The sequence below is a fragment of the Martes martes genome, assembly GCF_963455335.1.
Source record: "Martes martes genome assembly, chromosome: 5".
Lineage (NCBI taxonomy): Eukaryota > Metazoa > Chordata > Mammalia > Carnivora > Mustelidae > Martes > Martes martes.
Window position 1 is genome coordinate 18916284 of NC_137892.1, and position 25851 is coordinate 18942134.

Genomic DNA, 25851 nt, shown 5'->3' on the forward strand with positions numbered 1-25851 from the left:
ACTGGTCCAGACTGACAGCCATAGGATGAGACAGCTGAGGGCAGCACATACAGCCCTGATCCCTTTCTGCTCTAGGATGTGGTTGGGAAACAGGACGCTTGAATGGGCTCTGAGATGAGGCCGTAGTAACGCGTCAGTGTTCGCTTCCCGGTTTGATGGTTGTACTCTGTTTGTAAATGGTTTTTGTTTGTAGGAGAAGACACACTAAATGTTTGGAGGGGATGACATGTTTCGCCAGTAACTTACTCATGAATGGTTTGGGGGAAAAGAGGTTTTTAGACCATACCTCCAGCTTCTCTGTGTTGGGTCCTTTAAAAATGTTTGTAAATGAATAATCTGGGGCTCTAGGAGGAGTTAGGTGGAGGAAAGCCTGAGGTGGAGTCCCAGAGAAGCAGTCTTTGACTATCTGAATGAAGGACTACTGCGTGGAAGAAGAATTTTCCTCCATTCTGGGACTTACAGCATGAAGTTGGGGTGTTTCTTATATCTGGCGGCATCTTACGGTTTACTGGGAGGATTTTTCCTTCATAAACGTTGATGGTGTTTTACACCATCGATAGTGAAATATAGTGTATTTGTTTGGTGGTGCTTCTCAACCGAAGAGAACCAGGAGCCCTGAATGGGCATTTAGGAATCAAGATTTTAATTATAGGGAAGACCTTTCTAACACTTAGAACTGCCTGTGGCTCAAGCTAGCTACCTGAACTGGTCAGGAAGTTATTTGTATTGTGTTGAAGAAGACCCCTAAGAAAGCTCTTAACTCAAAGATTATCTGCTGACTGGTGATTGTCTCCCCAGTTACCCCTTCCCCTCGTTTCTGCCTCTAAATGAAGGAAGAGAAAGTGACTTTCTCTTCCATGTGGGTCTTGGCTCCTACTGTCTTTTTTGAGGAGGAAGAGATAGATTACGTGATGGGTGCATACGGTCAGGAGATGGTATAAGAACAGAAACCGCCTTTTGAACACTGGGCTGTTGAGCCTTTGCTCTCCTTGGGCTGAGACTGAAGGGACGAGGGTTTAGTAGACCCTAGCTCTTGCTGAGGATGGACTGCAGCCGAGTGTTGTCAGGAATTAATCGAGTGACTTTGGAGTCCCCCTTGTGGCTCACCCATGGAGCCCCTGAATGTCAGCCTTGTGGCAGGAGAGACAGGTCCAAGCCAGTCAGCACTGTGCAACTGGGGCACCACCCGGATGCCGTGGGGCCAGTGTTTTCTAGATGCAGTGCAGCTGCTTTCCCAGTGACACAGCTTCATCCTTCATTCCTGTGCTCCACACACTCACGCTCCACACACACCCCCCACGCTCCTCAGAGGCCTTGACTCCTGGCTGACTTACCTGTGCACAGCCCTGCTGTCATCCCGGCCAGCCTCCCAGTCCACAGGGAAAGTGCACACCTGGCCTGAAACCCATCCTAGGTATCTCCCAGAATCGCTAACATCTCTGGTCTCGAGTCCAGTGTCCTGTTCTCTGACCATTGCTTCTTCCCTTTCTCTCCTCTCCTCCTTACCTTCTGTTTTGCTGAAGCTTCTGGGTCTCTTTTCTTGCAGTTCTCCTCCCCTGGGCATGATGCCTCTATTCTGCTTGGACTGTATGAGCCACTGTTTCAGTCACTGTGACAAACAGCTTCATTTGGGCAATAGAGTGTCTACTGTCACGTGACTGTCTGTTACCTTTAGGCCCATTTGGCTCCCAAAATGCTTTGAATGTCAGGTTAAGAAGTTTGAGCTTTATTTAGCTGACAGAAGGGGTAAAGACTTTTCTTTCTTTTTTTTTTTTTTCTTTAATTTTTGTTGAAGCATGGCTGACACCCAATGTTATCTGAGTTTTGGGTTTACAACATAGGGATCTGACAATTCTGCGCACGAGTCCGTGCTCACCACAGGGTGGTCATCCTCTGTCACCGTGCGGAGTTAGTACAGTATTCCCGGCTGTATTCCCTATGCCGCACTTCCCATCTCTGTGACTTACTTATCACGGCGGGCTTGTACCTCCCAGTCCCCTTCACCTGTCTCGTCCATCCCCCACCCCCGGCCCCTCTATATTTAAGAGTCTGGTTTTTGTTGGTTTGTTCATTTGTTTCGTTTTTTTAGTTTCCACATAGTTAAATCATAAAGGCATTTGTCTTTCTCAGCCTTTTTTTTGCTTTGCATACTGCCCTCTGGGTCCCTCCATGTTGTCGTAGATGTTAGAGGCTTTGAACAGAGTGACATGACAAATTAGGCGTTAGAAAAGTGCTGGCAGATCTCAGCAGGATGTCTATAATGGATACAACCTGCCATCTACATCTGTCAGAATTAAAGCTGTATTCATTTCCTAAAAGAATTAGCATATCTTTTTTTTTTCCTTTCTCTCCCTTGAGTTCCTAAAGGGGGTCAAAGGAGAGAAGAATGAGTACTGGGTTTGAAGAAGCCAGAGTGTTACAGATAAACGTTTGAGAAGGCCTGAGGTCTGTGGAAGGCCGAGTGAAGAGGGCCTCAGACCACGTGCGAGCAGACTCCCTGAGGCACAGGATGGCAGGTGCTGCGATCTGTGCAGCTTGACGGAGAGAGCTACAGAAGGTCCCTGGGTTAGGCCCCCCTTTCCCTCAGCAGCAGCCAGGCTGGAACCGGAAAGCAAATTTAATTCTCTCACCTAAAGTGTTAGTATTCTGTTTTATATGTAAACATAGGTCATTGAATTCTGTAGGAAGAAGTCTGATGCCACTGACCGTAACCTACCAGAAGTTATACTGGTTTCACTGCAGATGCTTAGAGAATACCACACCTCCCTGAACCTTTTTATGGGAAATTTACTAAAATCACCTAAGAGCTTGAAAATTCCCTAAAACTCCAGCAGGTGATTTGAACTTAACAAACATCTTCATCTGTTAGGAGAGAAAACCTCTGCTAAGTGGGGTTTTGTACAGGGAGGTTGTTTTCTTTTTTTAAAAAAATTGGGTAAGCTTATAGTAAAAAAAGTAAAGCAGCTTACACTAAAAGCACCTCTCTCCACTTGTGGCCTGATTCCTCAGACAGCTCATTTGTTCCTTCCTGGATTTGCCTTTCTAAGGTGAAACGATCAGCCACCCCGCTGGACTGGGCTTGCCCTGAGATTCCGTTCCAGGAGAGGGAAGAACGGCTATGTGTGGGTCAGGGCTGGGCTTCTGGTACCTCCCATCTGGAAGTACCTCTGGAGCTGAAGCTCAGATCCCTGTGAAAGCCTTGGGGATAGTGTTGCCCAGCAGGTTCATGCTTCCCGGGGTGGTCGGGAGGAATGAATGAGAGGGAGTTCCAGAATTCGGTTGGAACAGTTCTATATCAGAGCTCAGTTTCTTGAAGGTGATAAATGAATTAAGGAGGTGATAAATGAATTAAGGAGACGAAGTATTCAAGGAGGAAATGTCATGATTTGAAACCGTTCTGGGGTTTGCAAATTCTCCAAAGGAGAAGGAATTTTTTTTTTTTTTTTTAAGGCAAGGGTGGGAGAGAAAGAATAGAATTGTTTTCATAAAGTAGCCAAATTCAAGCAGTGGAAACACAGATTCACATTAAAGAACAGATGTGGAGAAAGTTTTAAGAAAATAGGTAAAAGCAGGGATTGCACTTAGATTTTTACTGATTTGTCATCTCTGGTAAATTAATCCTGGGTGCTGGGCGAGTTGAAATGCTTGGGATTCTGAGGCCATATCCGTGATTTATTAGCAGTGTTGGCTAAAGGTTAGGATTAGGGTTAGTGGTGGTAGATGTTCCAAATATTTGTCATCTCTCCTTGAGTGTTTACATCATTTTAGTCTGATAAGTCTTTAATTCTTTAACAGTCACCACTTGACCTAACGTGACCTTTATCCTGAAGCTTATACCCTCTCTGGCCTCACTATCCCCACTGGAAGCTGGGCCAAGGCTTCTCAGATCTTTAAAAGTCAGGTGTCCGAGGCATCCTTCAATCAGGGTCTTTGAGCCCAGATCAGCTTTAGGGGTGGGAAGTGAGGAGATGAATGAAATCAGCAGAACGGGGGCTTTTCTTGTTAGGAGGGTCTCCTGTCATCAGATACTTTAAGTGAGTTACAGGCAGAAAGGGTTAAGAACCGAGCCACTTGACTAGTATTCTCACAACCTGCAGTCATTTTTCTTCATTTTGCTTGAGGAGCAGTGGCTTAGCCCCCTTGCCTGTCCTGCTAGCAATCTCCCCCTCTCTGCTAGCCTATAAGACTGCCTGCTTGGGCTTCTCTCTCCAGCCCCTTTAAGATTTTTCTTTGCTCTGGCGCCTGGCTGGCTCAGTCCGTTAAGCGTTCAACTCTTGGTCTCGGCTCAGGTCATGATCTTGGGAGGTTGTGAGTTCAAGCCCCACAGGCCCAGTATGGAAGCCTACTTTAAAAAAAAAAAAAAGATTCTCCTTTGCTCTTTTTTTTTTTTTTTAAATAGGTGTACCTTTTATTTATCCATTACTTTGTTTAGCCTTTTTTTTAAAAATTGAATTGCAATTGGATTCTCCTTTGCTCTTTGAGAGTAAGTACAGTTTTCACATAATCAAGAACAGGTATAAAGGAAAAAATCCTCTTGTGTGTGTGTCTCCTGTGCTAGTCACACATATGCTTCTGTGACACTTCCAGTCGCCTATTGTGTGGGGCTTTCTCCTGTATGAAGCAATTCTCAGCCATACCAACTGGGTGTCCAAGAATTCAGTTGGATTCTGACTCTGTCTGCCTGGAGTTCGGGTCATATCCCACAGGTTAATAGCTCAGACCCACAAGGCTGTCCCCTCCCTGCCCCAACCAAAAGTCCTAGGGTGTCACCTGTACTTCACCAGCTAGCTATAAATCAGTTTTCCCACAACCCCCTCATAGTGTCCAAAACTTTGTTAGAATGGCTCACAGAACTCAAGGAAACACATTTACTGGTTGATTATGTAGGGTATAGGAAAAGATACAGATGAATGGCCAGCTGAAGATGCTCAGGGCAAGGTTTGTGGGAAGGGGCCCTCTGGTTTGCTGCCCTCCCAGCCCCCGCACATGCTCACCAACCCAGAAGTTCTCCAGACAGCACAGTGTGGGAGTTTTTACAGAGAATTCATCACATCAGCATGATCGGTCATTAACTCAGTCTCTTTCTCCTCTCCCCTGCCCAGAGGATGGAGGGGATGGACTGAAAGTTCCAAGCTTCTCTTCATGGCCCACTGAGAGTCATCTCATTAGAACAAAAGACTCCTGTCACCCAGAAAGTTTCAAGGGACTTAAAATCACCATGTCAGGATCCAAGACCAGATATCAGAACGAAAGATGGTCCTCATGCTCTTATCACTTAGGAAATTGCCAAGGGTTTTAGTAGCTCTGTGCCAGGAACCTGGGGAGACCAATATATCTGTTTTCTCTTACTTCACAGCCCGTAAATTTTCTGTCTGTAAAAAGCAGACGTTAGGATGGGGAGCACCTGGCTGGCTCAGTTGGTAGAGCATGCGACTCTTGATCTTGGTGTTGTAAGTTTGAGCCCCACATTGGGTGTAGAGATCACTTCAAAATAAAATCTTTAAAAACAAAAAAAGGTAGGGTTCCTGGGTGACTCAGTTGGTTAAGCAACTGCCTTCGACTCAGGTCATGATCCCAGAGTCCCAGGATTGTCCCAGCTCCGCAGGGAGTCTGCTTCTCCCTCTGACCTTCTCTTCTCTCTCTCTCAAATAAATAAAATCTTAAAAAAAAAAAAAGAAAAGAAAACATTAGGGAACCTTGATCATAGTATGTGCTCAATAAATACCATTGAGTGGATGGTTGAAATAATTAACCGCTTCTTTTCCCAAACAGCTTTCCCTTTGAAATTAGGTGGTGTTCACTTAGTGTTGTTTGAACAAGAGAAATTGCGTGGATCGGTTTCCCCGGCTACCTGTGCAGCTTTCCCTGCTCCTCTCCCAGCTTAAGTCTTCAAGAGGAAGCCTCAGAACTGGTTTCTAAAACCCTTTGTGCCTGGTGCGATTATAAAGCAATGAGACTGATTGTCATGTGTCGGTTGTGGGATCCGTCTCAGTTACTTTATAGCCGGGCCTGGTACCCGACACCGCACACCGTTCCCTGCTGAACAGCAGTTTAAAAGCACAGACCTAAGGTTTCTAAATGGAAAATTTGAATGGTTTAGCATTACTTGATGATTTCTCTCTAACTCACTGATCAGAACTCTTAGATGTTAACTTTGTTGCTTTCTTTACTTCTGCAGTTTTCTTTTTGTTTTTTGAATTTTTTTTTTTAATTAGTATTCTGATAACATGGCTGGCATGATTTTGAATAAAGTAATACAAGAGGTCTGTGTGCCACCAGGTTAAATTCTTCATGAAGCTTTTAATTATTGACTTTCTTTTCAGTTGCCAGTGGCCTTTTGACTGCCTGGGATAACGAGGGTAATTCTTTTAGCTAAAGATGGTAAACACATAAACCAAACACTTGGCAGAATTCATTGAAGAAGCCTTTGAAAGGGCAAGTTCTGGGGTGTTTGTTCATTTGACTTTGGTGGTTTACATTTACATGTAGACCTTATTCAGACTTGGATAAATAGTTATAATTTTCTCTTTCCTGAAATAGAAATGTTTGTTCTCCTTCCTGCGACCCCCAGAGTCTTAGTCCTTGCTTTGAAGTGTGCTGGAAGTTGCACATTGCCACCAGCCCCGGCTTAGGAAGGAGGCTCGTCAGCAGCTCGACTGGTGTGGCTCGGCAGCCCTTTTTCCTGGAAAGGAAGTGGGAAATGACTTCCCTTTGTGGAGGAGGAAAGGAGCAGTAATTGCACGCTCCACAGGAGAGAGTAACTTGCCTTGACGGTGTTACTCCTCCTGGAGATTACATAAGTGAAAGAGGTGGACGGCTCGAAGAGAACCTCGCATCCTGGTGTTTGTCTTCAATGGCTTGTCGCTGTGGCAGAACCTCTGGACCGCTGTTAGAAGCCGGAAGGGTTTCTGTGCCCAGCTAGTCCAGGCTGTTGAAGCTTGGGCATGTCTTGGGGGGGAAGGTTAATTTCTGGAAGGGTTCTGGGGTAAAGAAGAAAGGAGCCTTCCTCTCGTCAGGCCTATACACAAGACCAAGGGGAGTCTCCGCTGTTCCTCATGAAGCTTTACCACCAGGCCATTTGCCTTTTGCAGCTCTGTTGGCGGATTTGTGTCATGTTGGTGATATTATAAAGCTGCAGATGCTGTACTTCCTTCTATTCCTTATAGCAGTTCTGCACACAATAGATGCTCCATAAATATTTCTAAGAGTGAGTAGTGCAAAAACTACCAATTTTTTGTATGATAAAACCTAGTGCTTTTTGTACTATAAGTACTAGCACTGTTCTCCTTTTCTTAAGGAGGTGGGACTTTCTCAGGAGGGTTTTAATGGAAAAGGTTCTACAGTACAGACCTGTGGTGATTTTATCACATTATGTTACATCATATGTTGTATACTGTCTTCACATTTGGCTGATTTAATCTGTTTTTTAAATATAGTTATAAGACAAGTTAATGTGGCTTTTAGCACTACAGTCCTTCCATGCTCTGAGTCTTAAGCACTCCACACGGATTCTTATTCCCACTTGGAGCCAGTGTACCCAACTGCAGATTGGATCCACTTGAGAAGCTGAATCTGCACACCCCTCCCAGGAGCAGAAATCATAGTTGTTTCTCTAAATAACATTTTCATATGTGTGATATTCCTGTAAATTTTAAAGGTCATTTGAGCATCTATATTTATTTTACATTACAGGCACTGGAGATATCATTGCTGTCATGATTACAGAATTGAGGGGTAAGGATATTTTGAGTTATCTGGAGAAAAACATCTCTGTACAAATGACAATAGCTGTTGGAACGCGAATGCCGCCAAAGAACTTCAGCCGTGGCTCTCTAGTCTTCGTGTCAATATCCTTTATTGTTCTGATGATTATTTCTTCAGCATGGCTCATATTCTACTTCATTCAGAAGATCAGGTACACAAATGCACGCGACAGGAACCAGGTGAGCTCCCGGCACTCTCTAACTATCCATCTTAGAACCGTAATTCGGAGACGTCTATCGTGGTCATTCACAGCACAGAGTTCTTCACTTAAGAAAAAAGTCGTGACCTTCAGTCATGTCCATGTGTTGAAAACATATTTACATACGTTATTTTCAGGATCTTTTTTTTTTAAGATTTTATTTATTTATTTGACGGACAGAGATTACAAGTAGGCGGAGAGGCAGGCAGAGAGAGGGGAAGGGAAGCAGGCTCCCTGCCGGGCAGAGAGCCTGACTCGGGGCTCGATCTCAGGACCCTGGGATCATGACCTGAGTCAAAAGCAGAGGCTTTAATCCACTGAGCTACCCAGGCGCCCCTTTCAGGATCTTTTTTAAATGCCTAAATGGGAAGTCTACATTTACAGTGATCACTTGGAATATCCTGGGTAAAAGGTTAGCTTAGTATCATGATATGATCTAGCTGACTCTGGTCATTTGGAGAGCTCTCACAGAGTTGCATTTCTGAGCTGGAAACATTGGTTGTCAGGGGCGAGGTGAGCTGGGAGGTGGGGGAGGGAGCCTTCACGTACTTTAGTTCCATGTGTATTATCTATACAGAAAAATAAGTCAGTTAAAAATTACCCTGTTTAAGCTTGCCCGTGGGGTGACAGTGAGGTGGAGAAGGTCCCATAGAAGAGATATATCCGGTCATCTTAGAACTTCCCTTCCTCAGTGAGCACAGACTGAGTGTTCAGCGGGTTTCAGATCGGTGAATAAAGACCCAGGAAGGACAGGAGGACCTGCTGCCCTGTAGTGGAGCACCTGCAGGTGGTGACCTGGTCCGTTTGTTAGCTGGTTGGACGCCCTCTAGATAAAATGTGCACCCGGGGGACCCAGTTGGAGGTGTGAGGTCCCAGCCCCAGTCCGAGTCTTCTCTGCTAGGAAACCAGCAAACAAGCTGTTTGCAGAGTGGTTTGAAGCCAGTCTTCATGGAATGCCATCCTCTCCTTATAAACAGAGGACATCCAGACCCCTGTGGGAGAGCTGAAGTTTTCAGATTTCTTCATTCTAGTGAAAGCACAGAGGCTGCTACGGAACAGATCTGAGTTCGAATTCCAACCTCATCACCAGTTTGCCATGGTCTTTTGTAGACCATTTATTTCACTTCTCAGTTTGTTTCTTCATCTCAAAATAGGTACAGAATATCTGAAAACTGTCATTTATTGCACACTTACGTGCCAAACTCTGTGCAATATCCTGTATACCTTTAAAGTTTTTTATTACGATAATTTTTATTTATAATTTCATACTTGGAGAAGCTGTAAAAATAGTATGAAGTATTCTCTTCTCCAGATTCTTAAACTGTTAGCATTTTGCCCTAGTTCCTTTTTATATGTATGTACTTTTAACCGTTTGAGAATAAATTTGAGATATGATGCCCCTTTACCCTTTAAATACCTCAGTGTGTATTTTTAAAAACAAGAACATTTCCTATATAATCACAGTATAATTATGAAAATCAAAAGTTAATATTGATACAATACCAGATCTACAGACCTTTTTTAAGTTTTGTAAAACTGTCTTAATAATAGGGGCACCTGGCTGGCTCAGTTGGTAGAGCATGGGACTTTTGCTGTCAGGGTCATGAGTTCAGGCCCCACACTGGGTATGGAGCCTACTTAATTAAAAAAATTGTCTTAATGCCTGTAATGCAAAGCAAACCCTGGATTGATCCAGATTGTACATTGCATTCAGTTGCCATTTTTTTTTTAAGTAAGCTCTGTACCCCATATGCAGCTTGAACTCAAACCCCAAGATTAAGAGTCATGCGCTCTACCAACTGAGCCAGCCAGTTGCCCCTGTTAGGTCTCTTTTAATCTGTCTCATGGCATTGACTTTTTTTTTTTTAAGATTTTATTTATTCATCTGACAGAGATCACAAGTAGGCAGAGAGGCAGGCAGAGAGAGAGAGGGAAGCAAGCTCCCTGCTGAGCAGAGAGCCCGATGCGGGACTCGATCCCAGGACCCTGGGATCATGACCCGAGCTGAAGGCAGAGGCTTTACCCACTGAGCCACCCAGGCGCCCCGGCATTGACGTTTTTGAGGAGTCCAACCCATTTGTTTTGTCTTTGAGTTTGCCTAATACCCTGTGTTCCTGGATCATCAGATCCAGGTTATGTGCATTTTTTTAGGAACACCAGTCCTTTACATTTGTTAAACTTTTTATTTTGAGGTAACTGTAGATTCACCTGCATTTGTAAGAAATGATACAGGGAGGTCCCAGGTACCCTCGTGCATTCCCCCACACCCGAGGTAAAATCTTGCAGAACTATAGTAAATAGTTCAACCAGGATCCTTACATGGATACCATCCACTGAGCTGACTCCGATTTCTCCAGTCCAGCCTGTACTCGTGTGTATGTGTCTCTCTACACTATCAGTTCACCACCACCATGGTCAAGACATAGAACAGTCCCCCACCAGGATCCCTTGCGCTGCTGTTCTTCCGTTCCAGGCCCCTCACTCCTCCCCCCGCCCAGCCCCTGACATCACTGACCTGTCTGCCACTCTGTGGTTCCGTCAGTTCGAGAATGCTGTCTAAATGGAATCCTCCAGTCCTTCCCCTTTAGAGTTTGGGTGTCTTCACCTACCGTGACTCCTTGAGAGCCTTCCAAGTAGTTGTGTGTGTCGGCAGCTTACTCGTTTTTGTTGCTGAGTAGAATTCTGTCACTTGGGCATACCACAGTGTGGTGAACCAGATTGTTTCAAGGTTTGGGCTATTTTAGAGTGGCTGTGAACATTTGTGACAGATTTTGTGTTAACATGAGTTTGCATTTGCCTTGGGTAAATGTTCAAGAGTGAAGTATCTGGGTTATTCTGGTAAGCACATCCATAATTCTGTAAGAAACTGCCATACCCTTTCTCCAGGTGACCCCAGTGTCACACGTTCGAACTAGGTACGGATCCCTGACCTGGTTCCCCTGACTCCTGGACGGCGTGTGTGCTGTTGTCACTGTTTTGTATTTTAGGTGTGTGGTCCCCTCTCCCCTGTGGTTTTCATTTGCATTCCTCTCGTGGCTGCTGATGTGGAACATCTTTTCATGTGCTTATTTGCCACCTGTGTGTCCTCTTCGGTGAAATGTCCGTTCATGGCTTTTGCCCATTTCCTACCTGGGTTGTTTGGGGTTTTTTTTTACCATTGATTTTTGAGAGTTGCTACATTCCATATACAAGCCTTTGTCAGAATTGTGGTCTGCAGATATGTTCTCCCAGTTTGTATGTTGTCCTTACAACCTCTTAACAGGTCTTTTGAAGAGCGAACATGTTTAATTTTGATGAGGTTTAGTTTATCAATTTTGCTGATGCTGCAAGTCTAAAAACTTTTTTGCCTAGTCCTAGATTCCGAAGAGCTTCTCTTTTTTTCCTTGAAGTTTTATAGGTGTGCCTATTACATTGAAGTCCTTGATCCATTTTGAATTAATTTTGTATAAATAAGAGATTTAGGTTAAGATTTTGTTTTGTTTTGGGTTTTTGTTTATTTGTTTGTTTTCCCTCATTTTACATCTGATATTGCAACTTTGTCAAAACTCAGTTGGGCAGATTTATATGGATCTGTGTCTGGGTTTCTGGTTCTATTCCACTGAACTATGTGTTTATCCCTCTGCCCATCCCACACTGCCTTGATGACTCTAGCCTCAATATTGGGTAGAGTGATTCCTCCCACTTTATTCTTATTTTTCAAGGCTATTCTAGGTCCTAGAGTCTTTCCGTATAAATTTTAGAATAAGCTTGTCTGTGTCTCTACAAAAAAAGGAAAAGAAAAAAAAAGACACAGAACCTTCCTGGAATTTCTATATGAACACATTAAACAATCAATTGGGGGAGAACGGATATATTTACTATGTTGAATCTTCCGGTCCATGAACCTGTAATGCTTTTCCACTTATTCAGGTCCCTTTTATTCCTTTCATCAGCATTTTGTGGTTTTTAGCATAGATCCTGTACATGTTTTAAGTTTATACCTAAGTATATCATTTTGTTTAGAGTAACAATAAACAATAATATAATGGTAAATGGACTGCAGATGTGTTTTTAACTTCTTCAAGTTCCATATATTCGTTGTGAGAAGATCAGAATGTGATCCAGTTGTGTGTGTGTTGACTTTTTACTCTGCAGTCTTGGTAAACTCACTGTAGGTTCCTTGGGATATCTGCAAATAGGGATTGTTTGACTTCTTCCTTTCTGGTCTCTCTTGCCCTTGTTTTTGCTTTGTTTGTTTGTTTTGCCTTAATTACGGCGGCTACAATCTTCAGTGCTATGTTGAATGACAGTGTTTGCGAGAATGGGGGCATCCTTGCCTGTACCTGGTCTTAGAGGAAAGGATTCAGTCTTTCATTGCTAAGTATGTTTTAGTTCTCAGGTTTTATAGATGTTTATTACCAACTTCATGAAGCTCCTCTGTGTTTCTAGTTTGCTGAGAGCTTTAATCACAACTGGTTCAGTTTTGTCACACGTTTTTTGTGTCAGTTGATGTGATCCTATGATTTTTTTTGTTTGTTTTTTTCTTCATCCTGTTGACATGGTAGGTTGCATTCATTGATTTTTTTTTCCAAGTTTATATACAATTTTATTATCTATAAGGGATATAAATCAGTGGGGAAAGGAATAACAGTTCTGAGAAAATAAGTTTTCTGTTTAGGCATTCATTGATTTTCTAATGTGTGTAATAAATCCCACTTCATTGTGGTGTGTAATTTTTTATGTGTTGCTGAGTTTAGCTGCTTAATTTTATTGAGGATCTTTGTGTCTAAGTTTGTGAGAGATACCAGGCTATAGTTTTTGGGGGGGGGGGGGTGTAAAATTATAATTTCTTTAATGGTTAAAAGAGTGTTCAGTTTGTCTATATCATCTTTATTGAATTTTGGTAATTTGTGGTTTTTTGAGGAATTGACCCATTTTTTAGATGTCAAATCTATGAACATAAAGTTGTTTTAATGGCTACAGTGTCCATGGTGATACTCCCTCTGTGTCTGATCCGAAGGATTTTTATCTTTTTATTTTTGCCAGTCTTGCTAGAAACTTCTCATTTTTACTGATATTTTTCAAAGAACCAGCTTTTTTTAAATTTAATTTCATTTTTAAAGATGGCAACTTAGATTTATTTATTTGAAAACTTTCATCTTTCTAACGTAAGCATTTAGTGTTATAAACTTAGGACTACTTTAACTGTGTCCTATGTACTTTGGCAATCCTGTATTTCCATTTTTGTTCCGTTTTATGTAATTTTTTCTTTTGAGACTCCTCTTTAACCCCTGTGTTGTTCACTTTCCAGTAGTTACGAGATTCTGCAGTAATCTTAGTGTTACTGATTTCTATTTTGGTTCCATTATCATCAAGAAATACTCTGTATGATTTCAATTCTTTTAGATGTGTTGAGATTTGGTTTTGGTTTTTTGTTTTGTTTAATTTCTCTTTTAATATTCTAATAGGCTTCTACTGATGAGGGTGTTTTTCCATCTTTTTTTTTTTTAATATTTTATTTATTTATTTGACAGACAGAGATCACAAGTAGGCAGAGAAGCAGGCAGAGAGAGAGAGAGAGAGAGAGAGAGGAGGAAGCTGGCTCCCTGCTGAGCAGAGAGCCCGATGTGGGGCTTGATCCCAGGACTCTGGGATCATGACCTGAGGCGAAGGCAGAGGCTTTAACCCACTGAGCCACCCAGGTGCCCCTGAGATTTGTTTTATTAGCTAGCATATAGTCTGTCCTGGTGAATATTCTGTGGGTGGTTGGGGAAAAAATGTGTATTCAGCTGTTGGGTGGAGTATTCCATGGATGTCAATTAGATCAGTGCACAGAGCTTGCTTCTCCAAGGAGATGGGGGTGGAATGATCACCTTCCCAGCGGGCCCCACTGAAACCATCATGGAAAGAGGGGTGCGATTTTTCCGTAGGCATTTGGCTAGAGTGGGACAGGTGTAGGCATTCCACCCTGCGTTCCTCCTGTCTGGAGGTCCCCTGAGCAGCCTGCCTTGTTTTTCCACTTTTCAGAAGACCTGGGCCGGGGGTGGGAGAGCAGGAGGGGCTCCTGCATTGTCAGAACTGATGGTCCCCAGAGCATCGCCTACTCTTGGACACAGATGTGGGTGATGAAGGTGATAAAGGAATATCAGGTGAAAGTGTTAACTGATCTAAAATACGCCTGTCCTAGAAAAGATTATTAGACATAACGTGCGAAATCACATTTACAGCCTTCAAGTAGAAGACACCCGTTTTATGAGGTTTTTGCTAAACGAATAGATGTGAAAACCAGTTTTGACGAAATGAGGACTAGAGTCACCCCAGCATTAACAAAATGACAGCCTTTGTGTATTTATCACTGAAGTCTTGTCTGATGAGGCTGGAGGAAAATAGACATCAGCGCAAGTTCTCGAGCTTCTTGAGGGACAGTAGCACAGCCCCAGAGTGGTTTTTAACAGCCCACTTTGTTCGGTGACGTAGCTTACATTTTTAAATTTAAATACTTCACCAATAGAACACATGATTCTTAAAAATAAATAGCGCCACAAGGCTTGGTTCGTCGCCCAGTCTTTTCCTAATTCCTGTTTCCCAGAGACGAGTGACCTCTCTCAACTTTTATCTCTTCCTTCTGTTACTATTGCATTTTTATTACTTTTTTTTTAATAAAGACGTGTGTTAAACATGTTGCCCTTATGGAACACTACGAGTGAAATGGTCGAGCCTTGCTCTGAACTGGTGCCCTGGCCGGGAAGACCCACGCTTTGGGTGGAATGTAGCGCATCGCCACGACTTCTGGGGAAGAGCGCACGGCGGCCCCACGAGCCCGGGGTTTGACGGCGTGGGCCCGTGCGAGTGTGCGCATGCGCGTGTGTGGAAGGCGGCAGCGGCCCCGCCATCTGACGCGGGCCCCCGCCTCCCCGCCTCGCTCCTTCCAGAGCCTTCTCCAGACGCCGCCAGAGCGGAAAGTGAGGGTCTGACCTTTTTCCCTCCTTCCGTTTTTTTCCCGAAGGTGGAGAAACGCTTGATGAAATTTTTATGTGGCGTAAAAAGCCTAGCTTATTAAAGTTTCATAAGAAGGTGGCAGCCGCTCCCCTGGCTGAAACCTTTGGCTATTTTAAACCAGAAGTACTGGCAGGAGAACCGGTGAGTTTCAGGAGAGGCTCGTTTTCCCCACAAGCGGCCCTCCCGAAGCCCTCGGCAGGCAGCGCTGGGCGCAGGAGCGCTACGAGAGAGGGCCAGCATGGTGAGGCGCTCTGGGGGCCCGGCGTGGCGTTCGCAGCGGGCGGCCTTCCCGTGCGCGGCACCAACCTCACGCGGAGGCTCGCGGGTGCTCACGGTCTGCGGCTGCTCTTCCCGCGAGCGCGTGCGAGCGCCTGGAGACCCGGCGTGGGGGCGGGGTGGGGGCGGGGAGGGGCGGGACGGCTGCGGGCGGGCTGGGGGCGCCCCGGAAAGGCGGTCGCTCCCGCGGGCGGGCGTTGGCTGTGTGCGCGTCGGAAGGGAGCCTCCTGTGGAACTTTGACAACTAATGGTTCCTCTTGCCTCTGTGACCCGCAAGCAGTCAGGTTTGATTCCCAAAACGGAGCAGTATCCTTTTCTGTTACTGTTGAGGAAGAAGAGGGCAGATGTAGAGACGGGCCACGAGCTAACCCTGAGTTTACGGTGAAAATGCATAGTTTCTAAGGTATTTGACACTTGCTGGGACGCCTGGGCGGCTCAGTCGTTAAGCGTCGGCTCAGGTCATGATCCCAGCGTCCTGAGGTCAAGCCCGGCATCGGGTTCTCTGCTCAGTGAGGAGCCTACTCCCTCTCCCTCTGCTGCTCCCCCTACTTGTGCTCGCTCGCTCTCTCTGGCAAAAATAAATAAATAAATAAATAATCTTAAAACAAAACAAAAAAAAGTGTTAAAGCTCCTTGCCAAAATATGTATACGTTTTTCTTAGACTTTATAAATATGTCAAGGTTACTGAAATAAAGCAGGCTTTTATTGCCCATTCTCTTCCTGCAACGCCGCTGGTAGGAGGGCACACTTGCCATGTGAGTGTGAGGAAGAATGGGAATGTCCTTCAGAGGAGGACTAATACTTGCCTCATACAGGGTGCCTCTTTGAAATATGGTGGGCTCGGTGTCTTCCTTCCAGGCTGGTGGGAGGGAGTATTGTCCATATTGTCAAGACTTTTTCCCTAGGGGGACACCTGGGTGGCCCTGTGGGTTCAGTGTCTGCCTTCAGCTCAGGGTCCTGGGATCCAGTGCTGCATGGGGCTCCCTGCTCAGTGGGGAGCCTGCTTCTCCCTCTGCCTGCTCCCCCAGCTTGTGCTTGCTCGCTTTCTGACAAATAAATATATAAAATCTTTTTTTAAAAAAGAAAAAGATTTTTTCCCTAGGAAAAGTTTATGTAGTTGAAAGAGACAGACTTCTCCTGTCATTGTCGAATTGCACATTGAGTTTTGACTATTATGTTTATCAGGGATTAACAATTCCAGAAAACCTGAGAAAAGAAAATAGGTGTCTGAGCTGAGTATGTACATATTACTTTATCATTTTTCTTATGTACCCCAGATAGTGTTACCTTCTTTTTCATGTCCTGCTAGTATATGATCAGTTTACATAAATAACCACTGTGTATACGGGAAGTACCTGGCTTCTAAAAGTTATACATACATCAGGAGCTTAGGATTTTTTTTCTAGCACAAAATATGCTGTTGAAATGAAGGTGTTTCTGACATTCATTTCTGCCTCCTCAAGGTTTAGCGTGCGGCCTGGCACATCACACTGACTCAGTGAATGCTTCCGTGGATCAAAGCTTGAGCTTACATTTTATGAGGAAAGCAGACAGGTGTAATCAAAATACTGTGTGGTGTGCATTACTCTTCCGGGGGCAGAGCGATATTATCCGGGGTGAGTCAGGGACTTCACAGCAGAGGTGGTGACATTTGAGCTGAATTTTAAAGGCTGGATAACCATTCATCCAACAGGGACTAGGACGAAAGTCAGGCAAAGGGATCATTTTCCACAGAGCTGTGGAGGCATGAAGGGAGTGACAGGAATCAGGAATCGTGGGGAGGAGACCAGAGCCTGCGAGCTGTCCTGGGCATGCGTGTGTTGACGCGAGAAGGTGAAGGGCTTGAGTCGCATGCCGAAGCATTGAGACTTTATTCTCTAAGCAGGAAGGAGCTGTGAAATGATGGTTTTTAGCACTGGAGCGATAGGAGATATTTTTCTGAGGGTGAGACTTGGGGGAGGGAGCTCTTAGGGAAATACTGAAGAGCCAAGGAAAGTCATATTAACAGAACAAGGTCATGTGGAGGGCTGGGGTCAGGGCACGTGGTACTTTGGAAAGGCGTCGGGGGTACTTCTTTTAGACGAAAGGGACAAGTCATCGTCGTGATGAGAGAGTGGATGGCAGGTGCAGACGAGAAGGAGGTTTCAGGGAAAATGACCTTCCCACCACCTGGATTTCACCAGTGTTTGGAAGAGAACCCTGCTCTGTGTCTGTGGGAGAGCTCGGGTGATCGAAAAGAGGAACATGAGCTAAGTTACATTACAGTGACCTGTCTTCAACATGCTGTGAACCAGCTGGCTTTGAGCAAATTATTCCTGTTCAGTGAAGCCAGAGTTGTTTTCTACCAGTTTAAAACCTGGGTGCCCTGCGTCCACATCTAGAACTGTGTCCACATTGGCACCATCCGTGCCTTTAACAGAGTGAAGTAAGGTCAGGTGGCCCCTGGCAATCAGAATCCCTTTGTATTTTATAATACAGAAAGTCTCTGCAGTCTTTAGAATGGAGGAGGGAGGCTCTGGTCCCAGCACTTGTATTCACTTGACGCACATCTCCTAACCTCTGTCTGATTTGGGTTTCCTCCTTCGCAGAGTGATGCGTCCCTGTGGTTTTGCTCCATTCTAATGCTCTGTGGGTCCCACGGTGGAGACTTGGGTAATTTTACTACATAGTGAATAGAGTACAGTCAGAAGTACAAAGAATATGAGTGAGTGCATGGAGTGTTAGGGGAAAGGCTTTGGAAACCAGGGTCAGGAGAGTATACGTAGTTCTGTGGGTCTCAAACTTCAGTATGCAGAGGAATTGTGTGGAGACCCCCCCCTTTATTTTTTGGTGGGGGCACTTTAAAAGTGCAAATACCCAAGACATTTTCCCCCTCCTGGCTGATTCAGGAAGTCTAGATAGGACCTGCTTACCAGCTTTGGATTTGGGCAATTTACTTAATCTTTCTGTGCCTCAATTTCCTTTTCTGTAAAATGTGTACAATGTAGTTCTTTCTTATAAAATGAATATGAGGATTACACAAGTCAGCCCTGAGAAAGGTGTAGAACAGTACCTTGCACATGGTGTGTATTGAATACATCTTAGTTACTCCAGATATCATTATTTCATATTATTATTAAGCCCCATGGGCCACACCTTGAAAAACAGTGACTTAACGGCTTGGTCGTCAGATATAGATAAGGGACTTACTTAAAAATGAAGCGAATTTGTGCTTCATCTTAGATTTTGAGAGTCAGCAGAACACAAATAGTATTAAGAGCAAGAGGGAAAAAAGCAGCGGCTTTTAGACAGATTCAAGTAAAAGACCAGAACCGTGGCTGGCTGAGGTGTACATGTCACAGAGTGACTTCGGGAACATTGGGGACAGGGTCGGCAAGAAGCAGTAACACAGAAGCCAAGTCTAGTGAAAGATACTACAAGGAAGATAAGTGACATTCGTATCAAATACAGAGGAAAGACGAGTTTTTTTCCCTTTTGCCACAGGAGATGTTGAAAGTTCAGAAGTATAAGGGGGAATGGATCCAGATACTTGGAAGCATTGTCTAATGTGATAACCTGTGTGCATTGGTAGCAGCTTGCTGACGCTGAGCCCCTCTCCCCCCAGCACCCGCTTTTCTCTTTCTGAAACACCCTCACGTGGTGCCACTCCCACAGAGCCAGGCACCTAGCTAGGGAGCTGACACTCTTGACTCCCCACTGTTGTCATGCCCCCACGGCTGTTCGCCATTAGGTTCTGCCCATTTTACCCCCTAAATCTCCCTGGATTTTTGCCCTCTCCCCTTTCCCTGCCCCCACGTGCCTGATTTGGGCCCTGAGTCACCGAAGCCCTCAACACTATTGGGTCTTCACTGCCCCCACGCTTCCCTGTGTCCACATAGCATTTTCTGAGGAGTCCAGGCCTCAATTCTCCAAAACTCCCATCTCATCAGGGATCTCCTGCTTACAATTCTTTAGCAAAATCTTGAGCTGAACAAGATGGGAGCAGTAGGGGGTTTTTTTGTTTGTGTTTTAAATTTCCCTAGATGCCTTTAAAACAATAAACACAGAGAGCAGGTAGGATAACAAAAGGAAAAGTCCTCAGACATCTTTGATGACACCAGGCCGCAGGGTGCCCCAAGAATTCCAGAAAAAGCAATGGTCAAGCCAGGCTGCCAACAGCCGCAGGGTCCAAAGAAGGCAGCCAAGGGAAGAAAGGGGGTGGTTCTGGTGGCCCTAAGAGTCACGAATCCAGAAAGCAGAGAGGTCAGAAGCCTCTGCAGAGAGAACCACAGGCTCTGATACAGGAGCCTGTTCGGAGCGGTGGGAAGCACAGCAGGTGTTGGGCATTCAGTAGCCTGCACCTGCACACACACAAGCCTGGAAGCCTACATCGTCCCCCACAGGTAAGTAGGAAGACATTCCCCCTGCAGTGAGGCCGAAGCAGAGCTGCCCTCTTTAATGTCCTGCTGCAGGTACAGACCTGGGCAATTCAGTAAGAGCAGGCAGCAAGATGCATAAGGCTTGGAGAAGTATCTCAATTTTCAGTTGAAAGGAGCATCGATCTGAAAATCCCACAAAGGCCAATGGAACCATACAAAACAGGGAGATGACTTAATAAAGCAATGGGATATAGAATTAACGTATAGAGGAGCACCTGTGTGGCTCAGGTGGTTAAGTGTCTGCCTTCGGCTCAGGTCGTGATCTCAGGGTCATGGGACCAAGCCCCTCATCAGGCTCCCAGCTCTGTAGAGAGCCTGCTTCCCCCTCTCCCTCTGCTGCTCCCCCTGCTTGTGCTCTCACTCTTGTCAAATAAATAAAATCTTTTTTAAAAAATTAACATATAGAAGAAAATCAATAGATATAATGGGATGGAAGGCAACATTTACAACTGAATGGGTGGGTTGCTTAATCTTTCTATGAACTTCTCAAACACTGTGTAAAACCTACATGAGGAAAACTACAAAACGCTCCTGACATACCTTGTTCCTGTTGAATATAAACATTCAGTACAATGAAGATGTCAGTTCTCCCAAAGTTTATTCATAAATTTAACTCAATCCAAATACAATAAAATACAAATACAATAAAATACAACTCCATACAAATGGAATAAAATTGCCTTCATTTTTCTGGGGGTTAGATAAGGTAATTATAAAAATCATATGGAAGAACAAGTAGTAGAGAGTAATTAAAAAAAAAAACAAACTTAAAAATTTGAGGAGCAGGGCACCTGGGTGGCTCAATGGGTTAAAGCCTCTGCCTTCAGCTTGGGTCATGATCCCAGGGTGCTGGGATCAAGACCCACATTGGGCTCTCTGATCAGAGGGAGCCTGCTTCCCACCCCCCACCCCCACTCTGTTTCTGCCTGCCTCTCTACCTACTTGTGATCTTTGTCTGTCAAATAAATAAATCTTAAAAAAAAAATTGAGGAGCAGTGATGGGTGGCTGGCCACACGAAGTTTAATAATACATAATAAAGCCTCTTGTTTAAAAGAATGTTAAAAGTTAGCCCATGAGTAAGCAGACTCATAGAACAAAAATGCAAACTCCAAAAATAAACTACTGCGTGTAGAAATTTAAGTACAGTATATTATAAAAAACATCATCTCAAATCAGTGGAGAAAGATGAACTTTTTAATAAGTGGTTGTGGGACAACTGAAAAAAGACAAAATTAGAACTATTCCTTACATTGCACAACAGGATAAATTTCAGATGAATCAGAGATCTATTTATAAACAGTTAAACTACAAATATTAGAAGAAAAAAAATGGACTAAATTTTCCTTTATTACAGAGAACTTGGAAAACTTTGAATTATGGCTCAAAATAGAGTAGAATAAAAAATGACTGATAAGTTTGACTCCATATTTTAATTTTTTAAAGGAAAACCAAACATGCATGAATGACAAACTAGAAAAAGATATTTATAATACTTATGATGTTTACTTATATTCCACACAAAGGGCTTAGTATCCTTGAATATAAAGAAGACTAAAAACCTGATAGGGAAAAATAGGCCAAAAAAAAAAAAAAGCTCACTTAGAAAAATGCCAAGTGGTACTTAAAATAGTAAAAGATGTTCAACCACACTGATAAGTTAAATGCGACTTAAAAACTATACTGAGAAAAAATATATATATACTGAGATATCGTTTCTTATTGATCAAAAAGGAAAATTCTAAAGTTTGACAGCGTTCCCTCTTGACCAAGTGGTGGGAAAACAAGAATTCTCATACACCGATGAAAAGAATGCGGAATGGTACAGTTCATGGGGTGGGGGTTGACTGGACTCTGTAACAGCTAGCAAAAGCTCATATGTGCTTATCCCTTAGTAAACTTGCCTGTAGCATCATAGCCTTAAAAAGTGAAAAAAGACATATATATGCAGTACTGTTCATCTTGATACTCTTTATAATGTAAAGACTTGAACCACCCAAACGTCCGTCAGTAGGAGTCTGCTGGAGTAAACTAGCACTCTCCACCATGAAAGACTCCGAATGCACTGGAGCTGTAGAACAGAAGGACAGTCTAAAGATCTCTGTCTGCTGCCTGCAGGGTTTTGTTTTGTTTTGTTTTAAGATTTATTTATTTTTTTAGTAATAAGAAATATCATTTTTTTAATATTTATTGATTTGAGAGAGCAAGTGAGCGTGTGAGCTGGAGGGAGAGGGAACAGGAGAGAAAATCTGAAGCAGACTCTGCACTGCGCCGACATGGGGCTCCATCTCACAGCAGTGAGATCATGACCTGCTGAAACAAAGAGTAGCAACCAGCTGAAGCCCCAGGCACCCTTGTACACCCTTATACAGAACAGTTTTATGTACTAGTTTATTGTAAGAAAGAAGGGGACTGTGAAAATACACCCATGTAAATGGAGGTATATAGCACGTCTGCACACACACTACAGGTGCAAGCTTTTATTTCCAGAAGGCAACAGTATAAGGATAGAGCAGAATTCTCTTAAAAAAGAGTTCTTGCTTGAGGGGAAAGAGAACAGGGTGGAGAAACTAGGGATGAAAGTGAGACTTCATTGTACCTGGTTTTACAGTTTTGACTCTGGAACTGTGTGACTGTTGTAGATAATTTAAAGAAGAAGAAAGAATCATCAAAATTGAAAATAAATGGAAACAAATGAACCTAAATATATTTCAAGATGCTGGCATACACGCACGGAGGAAGGAATTATTTTAGGGCACTTTTTTTGGACAGTACATTTCTACCAGGATATAGTCTAAGGATTAAAAAAAAATTAAAACAGTCAGCTGCATTGAATTATCTTACTGTTAGTGGTATTGTTATTTGAAATTATTGTATGTGGTGCTCGCTTCGGCAGCACATATACTGAAATTATTGTATGTGTCTTGCAAGATAAAGCAAATAAGTAATTGTAATGATCTTAGAAACCAAGTTTTTCACAATAAGAAAAAATATTTAAAAATTAAAGACATTAAGTGATAACATTGTGATCTAATTTTTGAATTGGAAATAGTGTGAAATCCTGGTTTCTTTTCCTTTTTCTAAAAGAATACAGAGCTCCTCTGTCCATGGTAATGACAACCCAGTAACAAAGAACACCCCTGTTCATGGAAAAATTCCAGCTACTAAATGCAGAAGGAATGGCAAAATTACCATTTTACATCCTTAATAAAATAATGAATCTCTGTCCCAACTCAAGGTCGTGTGTTCAAGCCCCAAGTTGGGCTCCACAATGGTTATAGAGCCTACTTTAAAAAAAAAATGACCCTTAAAAATGATTCATCTTGAGTCTTCTGTACACATTGTATTATTGCATTGTAACCAGCTAGTTGGTGAGGGGAAGTTCCTTGTAAAAGAATTCCAGCTCATCGATGAATTACAGAACCACCATTTTGTAACCGTTCATGAACTGCCAGCCTTAGGCAGTGATCATCAGTGGATGCTAAGATCAGCTGGAGGATGTAGGGAGCTGGATAGTGGATGGATGGAGCTGACAAAGCCTGAATCTATTGATAGTCTTGATGTCCAGGAGGGCAGGGAAGGCGAACACCGCGTCCTGGCGCTGGGGGCTGTGAGGAAGCACACAGCACCTTCTAGGACGTACACTCACCAGAGCAGGCGAGCCTAAATCTAACTGCTGTTTCATAAGAAATAGACCAAGTACAATGACACCAGGAGGAAACAAGCAGCCAAATTTAGAATATGGGACACTCTGTTAGACAAATAACCCAGTTTTATCATTTTAAAATGGCCTTTTAAAAAAGTATTGTGGAGACTTCTGTTTGGGGCCAAAATAGAATCAGATTATGAACTTGGTTTACCCTCCTGCCTGAAACAGTTAAGAGACAACAGCAAAAATATATGAAATCATATCATCAAGAAAACAGACGACAACAGGGATCAGGGATGCCTGAGAAATGGCAAACAGAAAAGATGAGCTTCAAGTTTTAAGAGTTTCCTCTAGTGTCGGAAGCTTCTCTCTCCTTCCTCCCCCAACTCCCCCCCCCCACCCCGTTCCTGTTCTGCTCAGTCCAGATCTTGTTTTCCTCAGGAAGGGAGGGCCCTTTCTTTTTGGGGGGGGGGAGTTGTGGGTGTTTCAGATCCTCAGGGGAGTGGGCCGCCCTGGATTATCTGATCTTCCCTCCCTCGTTATGTTTTGTTTATCTGTAAAGTGGAGCCTGAGAAATGTCCCCGTCCCTGGTTGTATCTCAGAGTCACCTGCTGAGGCTTCTGTTCAGTGAGCAGTCTCTCTCTCAGGAGTGTGGGGAGGTATTTTATGCTGGTTTCTGGGTTCCCTGGCTCTTGGGACTGTCAGAACCCCTTTTCTCTTCCCTTTAGCACAGCTGCCGAGTCTATATCCTTTTAGAATAACACTACAGTTGGTGGTTTGACCCCGACTACTTACTTGTCCTCTAGGGTTTGTGGGAGACTCTTCCACCTACCTTCATTAAAGTTGGTCTGCGCCCTTTCCTCAGGAAATTCAGTAAGATTTAAACATTACCCTGCTCCCACCACCTTGTCCCAGTTAAAGGCCCCTCCACTCAGGATTTTCTTTCTGTCTTTCCACTTTGTGACTCGGGTCAAGGCCACCATGACCGATGTTTGCTGTCTCCAGTAGCCAGGTCTCAGTACTCATAATGCTTGGCCTTGGACATCATACATCCCAACGTGCACTCTCCCAGCCCTGCTCTCCCTTCATCTTCCCCCTGTTGTGAAATGGTGATTTGACTCTCTGAGCTGCACAGCCAAAACAATCTTGAATAAGAACTAAGTTCCAAGTCTCACATTGCCTGATTTAGTAACTTACTACAAAGCTACAGTAATCAAAGCAGTATGGTGAGGGCCTAAAGACAGACCAGTGGAATAGAGTAGAGAACCCAGCATTGTTCACAGTAGCTGAAACATGGGAGCAACCCAGGTGCCCACCGACAGACGCGTGGATAAGCAGAATGTGTGTGCATACAACAGAATATCATTCCCCTTACAAAGGAAGACGGCTCTGCAATACACTACCAACACTGATGAACTTTGAAAACATTTGCCGAGTGAAATAAACCAGTCACAGAAAAACAAATACCATAGGACTCCACTAACATGAGATTCTTGGTGTAGTCAAATCGTAAAGCCAGAAGGGAGAACAGTTCTTGTTCTCAGGGGACTTCTCAGTCGGTGAGTGTCACTTCTTGATCAGAAATTATTCGATTGGTGAGAAGACTTGGCACCTAAACATTTATGCTCTTGACAAATTAGAAAACTCCAGAATGATATGAAGTGAAAACTAAAGGGATGCTGCAAGAGACATAGACAGCCCTGCAGTTAACAGTCCAAGACCTCTACCCCTTTCTCAGCGATTGAAAGAGGAAGTGGACAAAAAAATCAGTGAGCATGTAAAAAAGATTTAAACAGACATCATTGATAACTTGACCTGATTGACGTTTAAAGAACACTCCATCCAGCCTTTTCAAGTGTACTCGGAGCCATAGAACAGGTCTCAGTGGATTTAATGGTATTTGAGTCCTGCAGAATATGTTCTCTGACCACTTGGAATTAAATCAGAAATCAGGGATGCCTGGGTGGCTCAGCTGGTTAAGCATAAGTCGTGATCCTGGGATCCTGGAATCAAGCCCCGTGATGGGCTCCCTGCTCAATGGGGAGTCTGCTTCTCCCTCTGCCCCTGCCCCCCACTCATGCTCGTGTGGGCTCTCTCTTTTTATCTCTCAAATAAATAAATCTTTTTTAAAAAATCAGAAACTTAACAACAAAAGTCTTCGGAAAACTCTCAAATATTTAGAAACGAACTTTTAAATAAGTCATGGTTTAAAGGGAAATGGGAGAATCATTTGAATGGAATGAAAATGAGGACACAGAATATCAAAATTTTCAAGATTCCACTAAAGCAGTGCGTATATTAGAAGGTGAACGTTCTGAATACTGTCAATTTATGCCTTAAGAAACTCGGGAAGAGGAGCAAATTAAATCCAAAGTAAACAGAAGAAAAGAAACAATAAAAGATCATAGCAGCAGTCAGTGAACTAGAAAACAGAAAAACAGTGGTGCTAAGAAAAAAATCAATAAAATTGATAGGCCTGTGGCCACAATGTTCAGGAAGAAAGGAGAGAAGGCATAAATTAGCAGTATCAAAAATGAGAGCAATGACATCACTACAGATTATAGGGATA

At 43.6% G+C, this 25851-nt stretch overlaps 1 protein-coding gene across 2 annotated transcripts in view; it reads left to right on the forward strand.

The window, feature by feature from the left end:
* Positions 1–25851, forward strand: part of RNF130 (ring finger protein 130) — a 103214-nt gene that overhangs the window by 50661 nt on the left and 26702 nt on the right. For both annotated transcript variants that reach the window (XM_080803727.1, XM_080803726.1), the window contains exon 3: positions 7693–7943. In XM_080803727.1, the coding sequence (XP_080659853.1) occupies positions 7693–7943 (251 nt within the window). The remainder of the gene's footprint in view (positions 1–7692; positions 7944–25851) is intronic.